The following is a 22,002-nucleotide window of genomic DNA, read 5'->3' on the forward strand; positions in this document are numbered from 1 at the left end:
AACTTGAATCTTTTGGAGTGCCAAAAATTCATATATTATGTGAAATATGTAATTTTTATAAGATTATAAAAAATTGGAGAAACTGAAGTTGACATAAATTCATGAATTCCTATTGGCTTTTTTGTTTGTGCATTTAGAGTATGGTCCTAGAATTCTTTGGGAGTCTACCATCATGCATTAGGCATAATACAGGAAATTTTAGATAAGAAAATTGTCACTCGAATATTTCCAAGACAAACACACAGCTAACCATATTCAGCTCTAAATATATATATATTAAAAAACCATACAGGAAACACTCCTAAAATCTTACATGGAAACCAAATATACCGAATTTGACTATAATGAATATCATAAACATGAAATGGGATCAAATTGCTTCCAAGCACCGAAAAAGCAAAATTGTAAATCTGTTAGAACATACATTCTTGCTAGTAAATTGTGACATTCTTATTGTGAAAACCAGGAATGCAGCAAAATACTTATACTGTACAATTATTTCAGTAGCCAAAATAAAATAGACTATTACAAAGGAATTTGGAACAAAACAATTGTTCAGGGGAAAGCAATTTAATTAAATTGTTCTTTTGAAAATTAATGATAAGATATGAATCACATATTCCAGATAAATGTTTTGGTAGAGTTCTGCTTCCACTAAAATCTCCCAAGGACAAGCATAAATTTGCAAAATCTGAGATCCAAGTGAGTGAATATTGTACTCAAGTAAAGCATTTCATGGGCTTCACTGGTGGCTCAGACGGTAAAGAATCTGCCTGCAATGCAGGAGACTAGGGTTCAATCCCTGGGTCAGGAAGATCCCCTAGAGAAGGGAATGGCTACCCACTCCACTATTCTTGCCTGGAGAATCCGCACGGACAGAGGTGCCTGGTGAGTATACAGTCCATGGGGTCATAAGGAGTCAGATATGAATGAGCAACTAAAACTTTCAAAGCATTTCACAGCAGATTGTCTGAACACTTCTCAGCATAATACTCCATATTTCAACTTATTACTCTCTTATAAACAAACACTTAGCCCTCTCTGAAGTGCGGTGTGGCTAGGGCACACTGTTTTTTTATATCTAAGCTTTCATTTCTAACTTCTAGAAATCATTTCCTAATATGCCAAGTAGTGCCAGGACCATCTTAATTTCTCACCTCTCAAGACTACCACCAAGTCATGAGCACCTAGTTCCTATGCAGGGCCTGCCTGCCTTCCTCTACTCATGTGGATAAGCAAACTAGCACTTACTCCAATAAATAACTGGTTATACAGGGGGACGTGCTGTGACGGCTGCAGTTGCTCTGGCTTGGCTACTCTGCGTTCTGCTGGACCAGTGACAAATGCCACAGCTTTTTAATGGTCTGATCCCTGAGACTTTCATCAGCCAACACCCTATTTTTCAGAGGTCTTAGGTGTCCTCTGAGACCCTCCAACAAACACTGCTGCATTATGCATCCAGTGCTTTTGTTCCACTTGGATTAGAGAGCACAGTTAATATATTGTCTTATTTTTCCCCTTCTTTTATACAAGAGTAGGTAGGGTGAAAATCTTTTAAACTATAGAAATCAGAAGTATATGTTTCAGTGTTCATTTCAGCTCAGGTTAGACAATGGGTAGATTGGTGTGGACTGTGTACATTGAAAGCAGTATTTAAAGTTGGGATATACTATCCTTTTACTTATTCACTCCTTCAGTTAGTACATATATCTACATGGCACCAGGCACAGTGCTAGATACTAGCAATATAAATATCAATGTGGCATGATCTCATATTTTAAGAGAGGACTACAAAAATCTAGTAACACTATGATGTGAAATATGTGTATTACATATACTCTAGACACATATGCACATGGCACACATGCCCTCATGCATGCAACATACACATGTATAGAATTTTACTCAGTGTCAGAGAAAGGAACTGTTCATACCATTTGGAGATACAGAAGAGGATTCATGGAAGTAGCTATATTTGAGTTGAGTTTTGAAATACGACAGAATTTATCCTGTCATATATTATCCTGTCGTAAGGAGAAGTTGGGTGAGAGTATATTAAAAGACGCTTACTCCTTGGAAGGTAAGTTATGACCAACCTAGACAGCATATTAAAAAGCAGAAACATTACTTTGCCAACAAAGGTCCGTTTAGTCAAGGCTATGGTTTTTCCAGTGGTCATGTATGGATGTGAGAGCACCGAAGAATTGATGCTTTTGAACTGTGGTGTTGGAGAAGACTCTTGAGAGTCCCTTGGACTGCAAGGAGATCCAACCAGTCCATCCTAAAGGAGATCAGTCCTGGGGGTTCATTGGAAGGATGATGTTGAAGCTGAAACTCCAATACTTTGGCCACCTGATGCGAAGAGGTGACTCATTGGAAAAGACCCCAATGCTGGGAAAGATTGAGGGCAGGAGGAGAAGGGGATGACAGAGGCTGAGATGGTTGGATGGCATCACTGACTCAATGGACATGGGTTTGGGTGGACTCCGGGAGTTGGTGATGGACAGGGAGGCCTGGCGTGCTGTGGTTCATGGGGTCGCAAAGAGTCGGACACGACTGAGCGACTGAATTGAACTGAACTGAACTGAATCACTGCAAATATAAATAGTGCATATAGTACTTCACAAAGAAAATTAAAGATGAAAGAAAGAAAGCTTAAAGTGATTGTCATCCTCATCTGTAGCTACTTCACCATTGGTGGTAAAGTACCAATCCAGAAAGGTCCAGTGTATAGAGTCAGACTGCCTGGGTTTGAATCCTCACTCTCTCTTTTACTCATTTCTTGACCTAAGTTCCAGATTCCTATTGGTAAAAATGGGTATAATAATTCACAGGCTTGTTGGAAGGATTAAAATAGACAACACAGTAAAGAACAGTACACAGCACATGGTAAACATTCAATAAATACTTGCTAGTTACTTTTATTACTATTATGACTATTATGTGTAGTTACAGGCCATGTTTAGAGAATAATAAATGGCAGTTTGGCACAGATAGAACATATATATGCATCAGAGTCAGTGAAAACAGTGGATTCTGAAAAAGGTAAGTTGGGGTTCTCCACAAAAATCCTCATATGTCTTGCTAAGGAATCTGGATTTGATCTCATCAACAAAGGGGTATCATGACTGGTCACAGAGTTCAGTAAAGCACCTGCTAAGAAACCTACAGTGTATAGACACCTGCAGTGCAACAAGGTAATTGGTATCTTTTGTACTTTTCTAGGGCATGAGGCTGGGGAGGTCCATCCTTGGAAACTATCAAGGTAAAGTGATGATAGTAATTGCATCACATTATCTGTGCAGAGTTTTTAAAAGATAATATACTTTGGCCTGCTTTTTATTATCACCACGCTCTGGCCATTAGGAACAATGTCACTGGTAAAATATGTTCTTCCTTGCTGGGTGGGCCATCTTCTCGGAATGCCACTGCCTGGTAGTTTGTTTTGTGAAATCTAAGGAGGATTATCAAGTACTCAGAAGTGTCTATTAGTATTTCCTGACACATGAGTTTGGGTTCATTCAAGAGCAGGAAGTAGACCTGAGGAACCAACAGCCAAACTGAAAGCTTTCGTGGGGCCAAGTAACTGAGAAAAATTAGGGGCATCTCCCAAGGGAAAAAGGTCAAAGGGGGAGGCATCATTAAGCAGACCCTTGGAAAAAGAAGTCAAATGACACTGGATGGCGGCGATGACGAGGAAGATACAGGCACAGAGAAGACTTCAAATAATGTAGCTTACTCACCTGTAGCTACATCACCACCGATAGATCAGGTGCCAATCCAGAAAGGTTCAGGCTTGTGGTTTTCAAGAACGTCAACATCAGCAAATTGTCAAGAATGCAAATTTCTGGACCCCACCCAGAATGGGTGGATTAGTAACTCTGGGGTTAAGCCAAGACATCTGCCAGCCCTCCAGGTCTCCCCCCATCTGTGGAACAACTCCCTAAACACAGTACTATATCTTCTGGGTCATGAAATCATATTCTGATGCCTCCACTGGTATTTGTGACATTTACCACATATCGATATTTATGACTGTTTATGCTTATTATGCATGAGACCAACAGATTTGTTCCTTTGTTTAACCCAATGGTTTTCGAAGGAGGTGGAAGGTGATTTTTGGTTCCCTAAGGGACCTTTGACAATGTCTGAAGACATTTTCGGTTGTCACACTGGGAGGAAGGTGCTTCCGGCATCTAGTGAATCGAAGCCACAGAGGCTGATAAAACATTTTACAATGCACAGGGTGGACCCCACACAACAAAGAAACAACCAGCCCACAGTGTCAGTAGAGCTGAGATTGAGAAACCCTGGCTAACATCACAAAAAAAGAAGTTTCTTGAGGATCCCTGTTAAATCGGGGGTGGGGGGGTGAGGGGTGAGGGGTGGGAGGGGCGGCGGGTGGTGGGGAAGGAAAAGCAGAGTGGGGAAGTCAGTATCTAATCTGGTGTCTTCGAACACAAATCCCCACTCACGTGTGAGGACTGTTTACTGATTGATGACTGACTGTTTATTGTCGGTCTGTAAAGGAAGTAGGAGCTTTATGACCCTGACCAGCAACTGCTGGCTCTGTTTGCTCTCCCTCTCTTGAGCTTGTCCTTCTGTATATTGTTTCTACCCCCAACTTCATTCTTTGATTTGAAAGCAGTCGGGCCAGTCCTGATCTGGATCTCAACATACCCCTTGGGTCCTGGCTGCTTGGACACAGCTTCTGAAAAGAGAGGGGGACTGTTGGCGACTGCCAGTTCTGGGAGTGGGCGCTGGGGGGACAATCTCACTGAATTGCTGATGCCAAGATTCCCTCCTTTCTTAATTTGGGGAAAGCCAGTGAAAAGGGGGCCACTAGCACCACCGTGGAAAGATAGGAAGCTGGCGAGAGCTGTGCCAGACCCAGGATGTGATCCATATGGGAAAGCAGCCCTGGGATCCCCACACCTTGGCACATGGAGACACAGCAGAGGTGGGCACACAAGTCACTTATTGAGTGAATTTGGCTAGACCTTGAATGAGGCAGGAATGGAGCTTAATTGTGGGACAGAGGGGCAAGAAGGAGACAGATCTATGGAGACTGAAAGCTGGACGTTGGAAACATGTCCCACACAAACAAAAATGTGGAATCAGAACAAGTGAGAGTCACAAATATTTGGCTTGCTTTCTTTTCATTTAATGTGGGGGAGGCTTGTCTGCTGTGCTGTCCAAGAGAGCTTGCTGCTGGTGCAAAAGGCCATTACATTCCTGTGAACAACTCTTGGCATCTTTTTTTCACAATGATTTTTACAGCCCTCACATTTCCACAGGGTCTTTTCACATTTACCACTGTTTGATGTATCTATCATGCACTCCAGTAGCCAAATGGAACACAGTTCTATTTTAATTTTAAAGGACATTTTTTGCCTTTAGAGTCTAAAATATGCTTTATCTTACACCTGGGGTCTGGAGATGCCTGGGTTTGGGTCTCCAGTTTTCTAATTGTCAACTGCCATGGAGATGGGCAACAGATCAACACTAGAAGGCTCACTTCCTAAAAGACACCAAGCGAGGAAGCAAGAGGCTGGAGGATGGAAACACCTTTCAGGCAGCACCCTGGGAGTCTCTATTTAAACAGGTGACCTTGTGGGGAGAGGCTCCAGATCCCATTACCAACTGGCTGGTTGAGAGGCAGATTTGTTTTTATGGGCTCTCAAGGCACATGTGGGGGGCCAGGAGTAAATATGGAGAAAACTTGTTGAGGTCTCGCTCCTCTTACACACAATGTAAAGAAAAGAACTTGATGCAAAGGCTTTTGTGAGAACAGCAACCTACGAATAAATGGCCAGCAAACCAAGTGGTCATCATTTAATTAAAGTTTTAAATTGACTTTATGTAGTGCTATGCCGTGCTTAGTAGTTCAGTCATGTGAGACTCTTTGAGACCCCATGGACTGTAGCCCGCCAGGCTCCTCTGTCCATGGGGATTCTCCAGGCAAGAATACTGGAGTGGGTAGCCATGCCCTCCTCCAGGGGGATCGTCCCAACCCAGGGTTCGAACCCATGTCTCCTGCATTGTAGGCGGATTCTTTACTATCTGAGCCACCAGGGAAACCCATGAACATTGGAGTGGGTAGCCTATCCCTTCTCCAGGGTGCCTTCTTACCTAGGAATCAAACCAGGGTCTCCTGCATTGAAGTCGGATTCTTTACCACCTGAGCTACCAGGGAAGCCCTGACTTTATGTAGGGGAATTTGCAAAAGAAAAAAAAAGTGTATGAGACATTTCAGCCTTCCTGCTTCCTTCAGGGAATGGTGAAAACAGGAAAACAGCTGCCTGTATATGAAGGAGTTTAAGGGTCAAATATTGCTCTGCCCAGCGGTGCTGATATCATTTAACTCTCCCCAGGAGAAGGGCACTGGCATCACTCGCCAAGTTGGCCAACCACAGGCCTGAAGATGGGCTGCCCCAGCTCCCACTTTGTTTCTCTCTGAGTACCTACGGGGTCAACAACTGCAAATGAATATTGCAATTCGATTCTAAAACTTTGTTTTTATTGGCTTTTGGGGGCAAGAATTTTTTTTTCACAATTTATGAAAACACAATGTAGCCAGTAAGTTATAATGTGAATGTGAGCTTCAAACTTTGCATAGTCATTAGGCTAATCATTAGTCATTTGCGGCTGACAAGGAGGGTTATAGTTTGACACCTGGCAAAAATCAAGCAGATTTCGGAGAATTTGGAGCTGGGAAATGAGATGGAAAAAACACCCTCTTTTTCCCTAGGAGGTCCCATGAAGTAACGTTTGCAAACCTCTTTTCTCCCCATAGAAGTGAACTGCCCATGATTCAGGGCTCTGATGTCTCTCCATCTCTGACTGTTGGACCCCCACCCCGCCAAGAGCCTTGTAAGCACTGGCCAAAGAATCCGCCTCCGAGGGTTCCCAGAAGTGAACCTCTGGGAGTTACAAGAAAGAGATAAATAACTTCTCAACCTGATGCTTAAGCAACAAGAGACCACCAGAAAGTTTCAGTGTCAATTCTGAAAATATTTTTTGAAACATCATAGAGTCATGGGAGAAAGGAGTTTTAGAATGACAGAATCCTTAGTTCCTAACATCTCCATAAAATTCCAAGTTTTCTTCTGTCCACTATCTAGCACCATTTTCTTTTGTGTAATGTGATCAAAATAGCGAACCCTGAGTTTGTCTTTTCTGACCTCCGACCTCTCACAGGTGTTCTGGCTCATTTCCTGAGAGTTATGTTTGATTTGGGAATGCTTCCTTCTTTTCTCCTGTTCCCTTGTTACAGTTTGAAACCTGGAACACACGCATACAAGACCCCGACTATCTCCCTGTGCTACCCAAAAACACTCTTAAATGTTCTCTCAGAACTTGGCAAGCATCTGGACAGGGACAGTTTTCTCACACTCTGGGAAATCAAAATGTAAAACAACAGTTCTTTTCCAATTTTTCAACCTGAGGATAAATTTCGAGGTCATTTTCTTTATTCTTTTCCTATTTAACCTAAAAGTTTCTCTGTTTTTTTACTAAAAAGAAGTCAAATAAATAATCTACTCAAATTTTCAGTATGTATTAATAACAAGGAAGCAGAAGCGCTAATGTGAGATCCTTAGGACCAAGCATAGCAAAAGGCCAAAACTTATTCCAAGATTATTACTTCAGAAGCAATGATTAACATTTTCTTAATACATCTTTCTCTTCCTCCACCCTCCCCTTCCCCTTCCCTGCCTCTCTCAGATTCCAGGAGAAGAGACTAGAAAATATTACTTTTGGAAGTCATGCATAATTTTTGTTTTGAAATGAAGCTAGAGCCCTGCTTGACACTACTGCTCTATTAATCCTGGTTGCTTTAAAAAAGAAAAAGCTTAAGATACCTAGCAAATCCTGATAGAAAAGAGATTTCTATATTTTTTTAATTCAAGAAGAGGTATGCCACTTTACTGGGCAATGCAATAATCTCTCCCTACTCCATCTGGCATTATTCATTAGAAATAAGCAAAACAAACAAACAAAAAAACTAGCCTCTTGAGCTGTGCAAGTAAAAATATGATATTGTCTGCACTAAAAACGTTTCCTTAAGGAGTGTCCAGGCTGGCCTCTAGAAGCCCACCCGTCACTAGCATCATTCTCACCAATCCTGTCATCACCCATGAGAGTCCTTTTTCTACTCTAGTGGGTGGGGTCATCCCTGCATTGGAAAGGAAAAAAGACCCTTGGACCTTGGCAGAGAAGAATGGACAGGACTGAGGGAGACACAGCTATCTTGGGTCTAGATGAAACCTTCTCAGTGTCAAGAGTAGTAAAGGAGCAGCTGGTGCAGAGGTCCTGGAAAATTCACTGACACAGAGTAGATATACGAAAATCATTTTTAACTCTCTGTGGTATACAGCTATAAACCACAAGTTGAGCACTGAAGAAAATACAGCATATGCTGTATAAAATGCCCAGGTTACGTGGCCAAAAGAAACATGTGAATTCCATAAAGTATGTGAATTGCCCTTGTGTGAAGCTTGGCTCATGATTGGAGCAAAAGACAGGTTTAGTGTTTTTGTTTGTTTTATTTTTCCAAATATATAATTTAAAAATATACATGCATCAATTTTTAAACTACCTTCATTCAATAAGTACTTATCGAGCACCTACTTTGTGCCAACACTCTTCTAGACACTGCATGCATACATCAGTAAGCAGAAGAAGGTCTCAGCCTACATTCCAAGGGAGCTAGACAGTTAACAAGTACACACAGAAATCAACATGATGAGATCAGAAGACTAGAGCAAAGATAAATGTGGTAATGAGAGCGAGAGAAACACAGAGGCCACTTCAGATGAGGTGGCCAGGGAGGACTCTCAGTGGAGATGACAAGTGAGCCAAGGTCTGAAGGCTGAGATGGAGCCAGTCGTTTCAGGAGAAGGGATAGCAGGCACACGGGTTCTGAGACAGGAGAAAGCTTGGCATGTTCAAGGAATAGAGAAATCCCACTGCTGGACATGTACTAAGATCATGCAACATTTAGCCCTGAAGACGTGACTTTGGAAACATAGAATATCAGACTAGAAGAAGCCTCCGAGATCATTTAGGGGAATAGCCTTAATTTCCAGGTAAGAAATCAAGTCCCAGAGCATTCCATTGGCCCAAGCTGCTCGAGCCAATAGCATTGAACTAGAATGCTGGGCTCCTGCATTCATCTTCCTGCTTGATTAGATGTCTCTCTGAGCTAATGTTAATCACATTCTTGCTTGACACTTAAAGCCTGTCTACAGAGGATCATTTCTGCTAATCTATCCTTTTAGGATGAAAATGGGTCAGAATTCTAACCAGTTCCCACTTTAGGACATCTCAAAAGAAAATTTTTTTTAGGTATATTGGTTACTTTTCAGAATTTAAAAGGACACAAGTATAGAAATTTAAATTCTAAAGACTCTTTTTCCTTGAGACTTCAGCAGTACTCAATTAGATCTGATAGACATTTGCCATATTGTATCTTTTTTTTTTTTAAAAAGAGAAATGCATTTCCCAGATAGAGTTTGATTACAAAAAACTGAGGATATTCAGCTTAATTTTGGATTGTTTTTCCTATAAAAGTATGTAACTTATTCAGTACTCAAAACTGGAGAAAATATTATTCAATAACCCCCAAATGGGAAAATTTTATTCTGTAGGAACTTGGCCCAGACTATGTAGAGTTGTATCCAGAGAATATACAGCTCTATTTATCATCTTGCAAACTTCTTCATTATGTCAAAACTAAATCTCAGCTGTGCCCTGACTGCAAAGGAAAAGCAATACAGGCTATTTTAGCCATCCCAATAAGAATATTTTGAGAATTAATCGATTTTCCAGGAATGTTTAAACAATTTTATCAATTTTTGGTTAAGGTTCACAGTTCTGATATTACATTATCAGCCTTGAATTTAAGTTTGTCTCAAGAAATTTTTGATTTTTTTTTTTTAATTCTTGGAAAGGAAAACCAATCTTCCAGCATGTCCACAACAACCACAGTTTTCAACTGCGCTACAACCCCAACATTTCTGATGTCATTCTTCATTCCCATTATACGCTCAACTCAAGAGGAGCTTTCCCACGGGCAGGTCCCCAGGTTCCAAGGGTCAGCTCACAGTTGTGCTTTCTCTTCTCAAGCAGCTTCTTTCTCAATGCTTTCAGGGTTCTTTTGTGATATAGGAAGAGCCCGAGTAAGTAACTCAAGTATTTTCTGCATGACACACGACTTTTAAGGGATATTGCAGCCCTCTATGACAGACTATAGATGCAGGTGAGGCGCAAACACCCCTAATAAGACAATTTTATTTTCACTGGTGATGTTGCTTAGGGTTTAACTAGAAATCATTTAAAATAAGTGCTATAGCCAAATAAACAGCAAACATTCTGAATTTTTACTGTACTTCTTGAATTTAGAGTTAGAGCTTTTCTCAAATAGCCTTTGGATAGCTGCTGAAAATAGACATGGCTATTAGTTCCAAATTCTCTCTTTCCCCCAAAACCTGTGCTTAAAATAGATGATAGAGAAAAGTTTATGAATGCAATTTTTAAAAATACTTAAAATATCCCATTTGTTTTTTAAATCAAAATAATCCCAAATCAGTTTATTTTAATCCTATACTTTATGCTCATATTATATTCTAATAATCTAAGATGGGAATCTAAGCCATGTTTAAGGCAATATCTCATTATAGGGGAACCTGTCATAGGTATTGGCTAAATAAGTAGATTAATGAAGTTGCTGAAAATTTTAAAGTGATTGGGATAAAACCCTGGATGGGGACTAAGGAGTGGGATGGGGGAGGTGAACAGAGGAAACAGTCATCATGCTGACACTCACTTTAGAAGCAATTCACTTTCCCATGACAAAGATAAGAAAGTCATTTAAGAATAATTTACCTTTCAGCTTAAAAAAAAAGGATGTCTGGAAAAGCCCATTGACAGGCATGAAGAATCCATCGGTGCTTTGCCTCATCCTCTTTGGGCTCCTCATAGAAGGAGAAGCCTTTGCAAATAAGCAGAAAGAAGACAGAAGTGTCAAAATAGAACACACCTTACATGTTAGCTAAGGGAGAATCTTCTAACTAAGCCCATGTCATCAGTTGAAGAATAATAGCTACTGTATTTTAAACAAATACCAAATCTGTATTTTAAAATTTTTAGACAAAAACATAAATTAAGGAGACACGACATTTTACAAAGTTTCCACAATGTGAGTCATAAAAACAGCATGCTTCTCTGGGGAGTGATTTAAAAAAGACTTCCATTTACAAAATAGATAAAAGAAAAGAAATTAGAAACAATATTTCAAGCTTATGAAATGAATTACAGTGGATTTAACCTAGTAGAACTTTGTTATTTTATGTAGGAGGAACTGGCTGGATTTAAATATATATATATATATATTATTAAAATATATTTATATTTATTATATACATATATATTTATTTGGTTTCACCAGGTCTTTATGTGGCATGCAGGGTCTAGATCCCGGACCAGGGATCAAACCCTGGCCCCTTGCATTGGGAGTGTGGACTCATCCCCTAGGGAATTCCCGTGGATTATTTTTTTTAAAGAAAGGATTTGTTTCCCTTATCAATAAATCTGAAAAATAATTTTAGCCTATCGTAGCAAGATTATTCTGCATAAGATCTTTGAGACAAATTTTTTTCTTCAATGCTTCAGAGCAACAGGTCCTTAGACAGCCTCTCTTTCTGTCTACTCTTCATTATTATTGGGCTGCTGGAGAAATGATGAAAACTGTCCAGTAGCAACAAAGGCCCACATGCATGTAGCATTCACTATGGATTAGGAAACTCTTGCAACCAACCCAGCCAATGGCTTGGATTTATGTTCAGTGGAAAGGATTGCTGAACGTGAGGGAGGGGCAAAACTGTTTACCGTGGGCCCTCCTGAGTTTTCCACAGTGTAGATAAATGTGCTTATGGGGCTCCTTGTTTCCCAAAGAGAGGCAGAACATTGTCAAAGTAAAAAATCCCAGGAGTAATATTAATGAAATTTCTTCATGGGGTTACAGCCTCTCATCCCCCAACCTTCTGTCTTTCTCAAGAAATCCACACCTATCTAGAACATCAGGTAGCATTCCTACCAGTGCTCAAAATAGGACGATTTTCTCTTGTTTTAGGGTCAAGCTTAGATTATATTAGTCTTTTTAATTAAATCACTATACAAATGTGGGACCTTTTTAAGTTTGTCTGAACTCACTGGCAATGACAAATTTAATTTGTAATAAAGCAATTAGGTGGGGGCAAATGGCATTTTAAAGCATTTATTCACTTAACACATATTCACCACAGCCCTATGATATGCCAAGGAGAGCATAATTAATTGTCACCTCTACCCATTCCAAATATATTATCCATCCTGTGCACAGTTTTTATTTGATTATGTCAATAAATAAAATCTCAAAGGATGACTGCATGGAAAAAATGACATGCTGCATCAATGTGAATCTGTGGCGTGCCCACCACCCAGGACTTTCTGGCTTTGGCTCAGTAAGTACAGAAAGACATTTCAATTAAATAAAACAAATCCCAGAGAAATCCTGATATGCTCATGCAACTTCAAAAGCAAAGTTGAAGTTACACTCACAACGCCTTTCGGGAATTCTGTAACCATTTTGTGCTATTATAAGTTGCCATTGATTGATTTAGCTAAAGGACAAAGACGAAACAAAAATACAGTTTATAAAAATGTGGTTCTACTCCTTGCTTGCTTTACTTCAGACACATTCTCTTCATGGTTAGAAACAAGCCATGACAGTGGTCTAGCCCCAGATTTCTATGCATGGTGAGAAATCAGGCAGAACCATGGTCTAACCCTGAATGTGATCTTAATGTTTTATACCACGGACAAATCATTAACATATGGAAATAACCCTCTCAGCTGCTCTATAATTGTTTTTAGACCTATAGACTCTACTGCCTTGACTTTATACTCCATCTTGAATTTTTTGCACTGTTCTCTCCCAATTATAAAAGGATTTTCTTTTCTTTTCTTTTCTTCCTTTCTTTTTTTTTTTTTAAAGGATCTATTGGGGAGGAAAAAAATTTCGTTCCTTGTTTCCACCCTGCTGTTCTGTTGGCCTCAGTGGCTGCTCAATGTCCCCTCTTCAACCTCTAAATTAAGTAATCATTTTCAAGTTCACTGCTGTGCTCCCCTCCCCCTGTAAAGGAAGGCTGTGGATGGTCCCCAGCCCAGTCCCTCGCTCTCTGCTGGGCTCCCCACAAAGCAGCCTCTCACCAGAGCCTGTCCTCAGATTTCTCTTTTCAATAAAGTTTATGGTGGGCTTACACCTCTAAATCATTTTTACTCATCAGGGCCGACTCACCTTCCCTCTGTAACAACCGACACTCACTCCCCTCCCATCACCTGGCACTGATTTTTTGCCCCTGTAACCTCTCTCAGTAGGACAGAGTGTGTTTTCTCTGGCTGGAGATAATATATTCCCATATCACTCTCACAAACCACAGAATGAGCTCCGCAAGGAAACTGCCCTTCCACTTCCCGTCATTGCTAACAAAGCAGTTTACAGAAATAAAACCAATGAGAACCACAGGTTAATGGAAATAGTTAACATACACACACAAAAAGAATTCTTTACATGAAGACTTTTTTTTACAGAATTGCCTGTAGGGTATTCAGCCATGGTTCCCAAAGGCTGACCCAGTGACCAGTCAGGCTTAAGATTCACCCAGGAGGGTGTTAAACATAAATATCCATAGGCCCCACCCCCAGAGTTTCGGATTCAGTGGGTCTGAGGTTTGGGAGCCTCAGAGAGAGACAGAATCTAAATCAATCTCAGCAGCTTGAGTAAAAGCCCCATAAGCACATATATAACAACACATGAATGCCAAATTTTCAAGCCATGTGAGGCCTTAGAATTCACACAGTGATTAATACGTTTGAGGAGAAGTATGATAAGACTTCTCAGTGCAAGTTAAGTCCTGACGTGAGGAAGATGAAAGCCAAGGTGTGTATCGGCCTGTCCACTCACCAGCAGCCTGTACCTGTGCCTGTGCAATAAACGATGAGGACGCCACCTCACCCCTACTTCTCCCCGCCTTCCCCAGCACACCCCAAAAGATGTGCTGCACATCTCTTTGACAGGACATGTTTGCAAAGATCAGTCTTTATAGGATGGCCAATTCAGTTCATTTGCAACTGATTTATGTCCCATTCAAAAATGAAACAAAACAAAAAATGATGAAAAATGACTCTGGGCAAAATAGAATGAACACCTCAGTAATTCTGTCTTCCTGAAGCACAATGAGCCATTTCCCTTCCTGGGAATAAACGTGTGAAGGGGATGTAAGCTAAAACCCCCATGGAGTGTAACTTCGATAAATCTGTGGGGTTTTGAATATCACTCTTTCCACACCAGCACAGACCATCACATGTGTATGTAGTAAAATTCCCTCCCACCTAGGATCTTGCTTATTTGCAACTGTCAACCTATTTTAAGCAAGTGTATTTTTCTTACTAAGGAACCACCAGACCACCTCTCTTTCTCCATAAAGAAGTCCTTTCCCCACTGCACTCTAGGCTTGTGCTATCTAATCCCATAACCACTAACCATACGTGGCTATTGAGGATTTGAAATGCGACTGTCAATAAGTAGATGTATTCTAAGTGTAAAACAGGCACCAGATTTCAAGGGCTGAGTATAAAAAAAAGAATACAAAACATTTCAATAATTTTTCCAGAGACTAATATATTGCTATGACAATGTTTTAGATATATGAGGTCAAATAAAATATAGTCAGATGAGATATATTGTTAAAATTAATTTTATAAAATATTTCTTTTTACTTTTAAAAATATAGCTTTTAGAATGCATTTTATTTCAAGTAGCCACTGCTGTCCTAGGTGAAGTCCAAGACATTACTTTTCATCTCAAAGCTTGTCACCCGTCCTCCACTGGTACCTTCAGAGCCATGTGCGGGTTCACTCCACCCACCTCTCATCTTGACATACCCCCTGGAAACCCTCTCATCTCACTGTTACCCGGTCCCACCTCCAAAACTCCACCACAAGCTTGAAATGTTTTGCCCACCATCCTTATCAAGTAATCTCTCCCTTTTTATTTCAACAGATTCTTATTTCCCACATCTCTTTCATGAAGTCATCAGTTTTTCAATGAAGAAAACACAGTTGCATATTATTCACTTCTAGACATTCCAGTTTGGCCACAGAACTCATAGGGCTCTTATTTCTGATTGTTTCCCAACACTCATTTATTCATTTGTTGAACAGCATTCACTGGGCCCCTCCTAGAGACCAGGCACTGTGCGTGCCGTGGGGGTTACCGAAAGATGTCAGTGCACAGACCCAAGGTGATATGCAGAGTAACGTCAACAGGAAGTCATAGATAAAACTGATGCTCTCCTGTCCTCAGACCCAGGGGGACTCTCTACTTGCAAACACCCTTCTGAGGAAGGATTTAAATGCAGTGCTCATGTAACATAAGTCTTCCAACTTGGAAACCTGAAACCTCCTGACTCCATATTAAACACTTCCCCTCTCTCACACTTTGTATTCTCCCTAGTGTTTCCCTGACTACCTTATAAACTCCATTTGTCTTTGTAGTTCCCGTTTCCTTTGCTGACACAGTATTAAACACCATGCTTTCATATAAATAAATATACATATATGCATGAGTGTGTGCTAAGTTGCTTCAGTCATGTTTGACTCTTTGTGACCCTATGGACAGTAGCCCACCAGGCTCCTTTGTCCATGGGATTCTCCAGGCAAGAATACTGGAGTGGGTTGCCATGCCCTCCTCCAGGGGAACTTTCCAACCCAGGGGTTGAACCCACATCTCTTATGTCTCCTGCACCACTAGCACCACCTGGGAAGCCCCATATACATAAATATGTATGTTATATATAAGACTGTGTATATGTATAGTCATTTATTTCATACAATAAGGTAGGTACTATTACTGTTTCTATTTGAAGATATGAAAAACTGAGGCACAGGGAAGTAACTGATGTTACATGGATAATAAAAAAGCAGAATTTAAACCTAGGCAGCCTAAGTCTAGAGCCAGATTTCTTAAATACTAGGTAATCCTGTCTCAGAGGGAATACAAACACACACCAAGGAGCATGTAAGCTTGAAGCTGGTGAGGCCATCTGGTGCCAAGTGAGAAAAACCACACCAAAAATGAAGCCCATGTAGGAAAAGGAAAGCTCAAGGAAAAGAGGGAGAGACAGAGACTGAGAGACAATATGAGAAATGTATGAGATATTACTGATTATTTTATTTTATTGATATAAATCTCGAGGATAAGAAGCCAGAAACTAAACTACCTTTAGTCTTCCTAGTTATACAAGTAAATAGTCATTTGTAGCTATGGGTCTTAACTGGGAGTCCAACAACAATTGTACACAAAGTTCTTCCTATAAAAACAGAACTATGAAACAATGTACATGCATATCTCTGGGTAGAATCTCAAAGGAGACCTTGATTCTATCTAACTGCTGTGCTTACAACATCTTAGCCAAATCTCCTCTGCCAGATCAGGTGGGGACACTTACAATAAGGTTGTTTTCATGTGATAGCCTATGCTCACATTAGGTCTATCCCTAGAGCTACAGTACACTTACGAAGAGGGAAATAAGTTATTTCTCATATAAAGCTGAGTGCTACAGTGCCTAAAATCTTTCCATAAAGGATTTATTAGTTACAATTTCTAATCATCTTTCAAAGTGCAAAGTGTGTTTCTGTTAACCATAACAGAATTGAAAATACATGCTTGCAACCTAAGGGTCCATCAGTGGATGACTGGACAGTGGATGGAGAAAATGTAATATATCATACAGACACACACACACACACACACACACACAATAGAATACTACACAGCCATAAAAAAGGAAACTGCCACTTGCAACAACACAGATGGAATCTGAGAACATTAGGCTAGGTGAAACAAATCAGGAAGGGATAGACAAATGCTATATGATCTCACTTATATGTGGAACCTGAAAAAGAACAAATCAAACTTATAGATGCTGAGTATAACATTGGCAACTAACATTGGTAGTTGCCAGAGCCTGGGGGTGGGGGTTGAGGAAAATGGATGAAGATAGTCAAAAGGTATAAACTTCTAGTTATAAGATAAGTCCTGCGGATATAATATATGATTAGTAACACTATATTGTACATTTGAAAGATGCTAAGAGTAGATCTTAAAAGTTCTCATCACAATAAAAAGAAAATTGTGACTATGTGTGGTAATGGATGTTAACTAGACTTATTGTGATTATTTTGCAAAATATACAAACTTTGGATCATCATATACACCTGAAACTAATATGTCAATTACATCTCAATTTAAAAAAAGAAAATGCGTGTTTATGTCAGTTCTTTCTCCAAATCCCACTAAAACGACCGTGTGTCAGTTCTGAATGTTTGTCTTCAGACCATTTCTCACTCTTCCCTTGTCCTCTGCTCTGTTATTCAGAGGGACCACCTTCTGCTTGGCTGAGCCTCTCAGGCTTCCGTAGGTTCAGCATCTAGGAGCACTGATAGGAGACAGTAGAGAGAAGAGAGAAGCCAGAGGATCTTCCCTCTCCCTGTCTGCCTCAGACAGGGAATCTGGCAGTGGTTGGGGCTCCTCTGAGACCAGCTACCACTAGACAGATGTACTCTGGTTCTCCAGCTATCGCTGAGTAGTCCTGACCCTTGGGCTTAGGTCACAGTACCACCTCTCCCGTCCCTCCAGCCAGGGGTAACAGAATCAGTAATTTACAGAGTGAAAAAAAAAATTCCTGTGAAGAAAGAACTTGGAAATATATTTTTAGAATCTGCTATCTTTCATTCGACAAAGAAAAGGATTAGGTACAAACAGAACCCAAAAAGAAAGAACTAGACTTATTGATTCTGCCACATCTCAGATGGTAACGCACCTGCCTACAATGCGGGAGACCCAGGTTCGATCCCTGGGTCAGGAAGATCCCCTGGAGAAGGAAATGGCAACCCACTCCAGTACTCTTGCCTGAAAAATCCCATGGACGGAGGAGCCTGTTAGGCTGCAGTCCATGGGGTTGCAAAGAGTTGGACACGACTAAGCGACTTCACTCACAACACATGAGATGTAGGGGAAAATGAGGCCTTTCCACGCTCAGATTAATTCACTGTACCATTCTTCAAGCAATAATATTCTATGAGAGGCAAAAACAGCCCACAAAAAAACTGAAGCCACGAGGTTTGGCCTGGTGTACCCCATGCCCACTTTGACAATGCTTCCAACAACTTAGAACCCAATGCCCTTGACTATCATCAAGGAAAGCAACCTGGTAAAATCACTAATGCTCTGTGGTTTCATGTTTTATCCTTTAGACTTTACAGTCTGTCTTATTCAGAAGCATAGTCACCTCCTGTACAATATAACAGTGACAATTTCAGCAATAATTTAGTCTGTCCTGTGCCTCCCTGTCACCTGCGTGTTAGTGCCCCACTGACACATGCTCGTGGTGCGGGAGGGGAGGAATTAGGTTTAGATGAGGTCATGGGGGACCCCATGATGATGAAATTTGTGTTCTTATAAGAAGAAAGACATGAGAGTTTCCTTTCTCCATCACCAAGAAAGGATACAGCAAGAAGGTGAATGTCTACAAATCAGGAAGAGGGTTCTCACCAAGAATCAAATTGACTGGCACCTTGATCTTGAGCTTTCCAACCTCCAGAACAGCCTCCAGTTTATGTAATTTTGTTATAGGTGCAAAAGCTGACTGTGAAAGAGCCCACATTCTTTTCTTCTCTATCTCTATCAGAAATGTAATATTATTTGCATGTCACAGACACCTTCCCTTACTTTCAGCCACCAGCCTAGCTTCTGTTGCCTCTTCAGGTAAATTAAGCAACACGTCCATTCAGTGACCAGCCTGACTCATCAAGCATTCCCTAACTGTGGTCACAAGGGTTTGCTTGACCATCACTGTTGGATGGCACTTCTGCTATTAAGCTCCACCTTAGGCATATTGTTGGGTTTGACACAATGCAAATAAATGGAAACTTTCACTACAGTTTCAGAGCTTTTAATTTGAAAAAATAGAGTTTTTTTTAGTAATTTTTAGTAATTTAGTCACAGATTTAACTTTAAAAAAAATGCTCCAAATCATATTAAAACCCACAAGATTTTGCTTTCTCTTGGTAAACAGACTTAATACATTGCCCTGATTTGCTCCCTTTAAGAGCAAATGCATTTTCCAGGAAATACGGCACTCTGCACTGGCAAACAGATGTAGGAATAAATTCTTTAAGTACCATTTAAGAAGTTTATTTGAAATTTTGGAGTTTCACACCAAAATGCTAACTATTAAATAGCAATCTACTATATGCAATGCTGAGTGGAAGTCAGACATGTATATGTGTGTATCCTGACAGTTGAGTTTTTACATCATTTTGATAAATTTCCTTTGCTCACCAGTTAAGTCACAAATCATACCTTATGGTTGTCATGTGAAGGCAGTAAAATATTATATACCTTCAGATGACCTCTATTGAGAAATGTTTTTCACTGCTCACATTTTATCTGTCAAATAGTATTTTCTTTAAGAAGTAAATACAAATGCCATTATTGGGAGAAGCTACCGGCCTAGGACAAGTTCTAGCATTTAGTGTTCTGACAGATCTTAATTTGGATATCAGCCAAAGTCAATAAAACTTGTTCATGCAGAACCTTACCTGGTTTTCACCACATCGAGAGGGTGCATCAGGCAAATTTCTACAAGACCTGAAAGATGATAAAGAAAAGTCCAATAAACACTTATGCAAAGACTGGTTCCTATTTTTCTTGACCCTATTGGTTTCTCAAGTATGAAGATTCAAATAAAACACTTGGAACTTTGGACATGACAGGTAACGGAGGCTAATAGCAAAAGGCTAAAGTACAACAAAATTTTATTTCAATGAGAGTAAGATATGTGACTACTTTTTTTAAAAAATGGAGTATAATTGCTTTACAATGTTGTCTTAATTTCTACTGTACAATAGTGTAAGTCAATTATATGTATACATATATCCCTTCCTCTTGAGCCTTCCTCAAGGTCATCACAGAGCATTGAGCTACATTTTTATAAGTGCTCTGGCACAAGCAGGGATTTTAAATAGAGGGGTGATGCTAACTTCTATGAATATGTGCTCCCATCAATCTGATCATCTGTCCAGGAACGCTTCCACTGCTCCCAATCACATTTATTAACATGCCAACACATGAGTGGTGATACTCCAATCCTCTCCCCTTTGGTAAATACACCATCTCTCTCATCACAGCATGGAAGTTCTGGTGTCCCAAGCACCTCTAAGTCTGAAAAGCCAATGCCCAACTAGAAGAAGGGCACAAACACTATCATGCAAGGATTAACTGTGAATGGTGAAAGAACAGTTTCTTCAGTGTTCAATTCCCTGAGCTTTTCCTTCTCTCTGGAATGTTGTCCTCCAGTCAGGATACACACATATACACTTCTGAGAATCCTACTTACCCCAGATCTCAATTTGGGCAATTATTTTCCCAGAAATCCTGAGGCAGAGACTGTTAGTTGTCCGCTAGCATTCATCCTCTTTCTCTTCCTGGTTGCCCAGAATAAATACATCATTTCCCAGCCTCACTTACTGCTAGATCACCACGTGACCAAGTTCTGGCCCATGGGAATGTAAGTGAAAGTGGTTTGAGCAATTTCTAGGAAGTCTTTTAAAGTTACAGAGACTGCTCCTCCCCTCTCTTTTCCTACTTCCTTCTGGTGGAATGTGGACCTAGGGCAGGAGAAGTCACCTTGCACAATGAGGTGATTTGGGGCCTGGAGGTCACACATAGTACAGTAACAAGACAGAAGTAGATCTGACATTATGCAGTTCTGGTCTACCTTGAGACATTCATGTTAAAAATTTTCTATTTCTTTTAAACTATTGCTATTTGGGTTTTGTGCCACTTGTCCTTGAACCTAATTCTAACAGATACAGGTGCCCTTTGATGTGCTCCTGCAGTACCCTGGACTTGGGTTATTACATGGCACTGAAACTGTTTGCTTGTCCAAAAGCTCCATAAGGACAGAGATTCGACCTGCCTTATTCACCTTTACAACCCCACCACTTTGCACAGTAGCTGGCACTCAGTAAGCTCAATAAAAGTTTGTTGAATAAATACTAATAAGGGTTCCTGAACATGCCATCATGCCAGTTAATTCTCCAGATGAATTCTTGAATTGGTAGCTGCTTATTCTAGATTTATTTCATTAGTCTGAACATCATAAAAATAAGTAAGGATAGAGAAATATGGTAAATATTGGTAAATATGACATGAAATAAAGCACAGGAAGTACTTGAATGAAGAATCGCAGTACTGTCGATCATATATACATATGTTCAGCTGCTATGTGAATGAGAGAAAGCCACCAATGATTCAGCACCTAATAGACTGACAAATGGTTCTTTAGAGAGGAGTGCATGCAGGGTACTGTGCTAGGTGCTGGGACATAGCCTAATGTATAGTTAAGGGTGCCTGAAAGAATGAGGCTTTCAAAGGTGGGTACATAAGTGACACTGAGAATAACCTTACATGTAAAGGGAAAACAGTAAGCAGAGAACAGCAAAATACATAAAACGAAGTTTTAGGCCCAGTGATGTAGTGTTGCTATTTATAGTGTCAAATGTTGCTATTTATGCTCTGCACCAACTCTGGTTTTGCCTAACGGTTTACTTTTATTGTCAAACTGTCAACTGTCTTCAAGGAACTTTGTCACGTTCTCATAAAATGAATGACAGAAAATACAAATGTTTGCAATTTTTAAAATATATTTATTTGACTGTGCAGGGTCTTAGGTGCAGCATGTGGGATCTAGTTCCATGACCAGGGATTGAACCCAGGCCCTCTGCATTGGGAGTGTGGAGTCTGAGCCACCAGACCACTAGGGCAGCCCCAAACATTTACAATTTTTAAGTAAAATTTTAATTCAGTTATGGCCTAGATATGCTTTATAACTGAGA

At 40.3% G+C, this 22,002-nt stretch overlaps 1 protein-coding gene across 2 annotated transcripts in view; it reads right to left on the minus strand.

The window, feature by feature from the left end:
• The window catches only part of SLC25A21 (solute carrier family 25 member 21), a 503,486-nt gene that overhangs the window by 189,777 nt on the left and 291,707 nt on the right, over positions 1-22,002 (minus strand). For both annotated transcript variants that reach the window (XM_061159188.1, XM_061159189.1), the window contains exon 2: positions 19,705-19,753. In XM_061159188.1, coding sequence (XP_061015171.1) covers positions 19,705-19,753 — 49 coding nt within the window. The remainder of the gene's footprint in view (positions 1-19,704; positions 19,754-22,002) is intronic.

The sequence above is a fragment of the Dama dama genome, chromosome 13 (assembly GCF_033118175.1).
Source record: "Dama dama isolate Ldn47 chromosome 13, ASM3311817v1, whole genome shotgun sequence".
In the NCBI taxonomy this organism is placed as follows: Eukaryota; Metazoa; Chordata; class Mammalia; order Artiodactyla; family Cervidae; genus Dama; species Dama dama.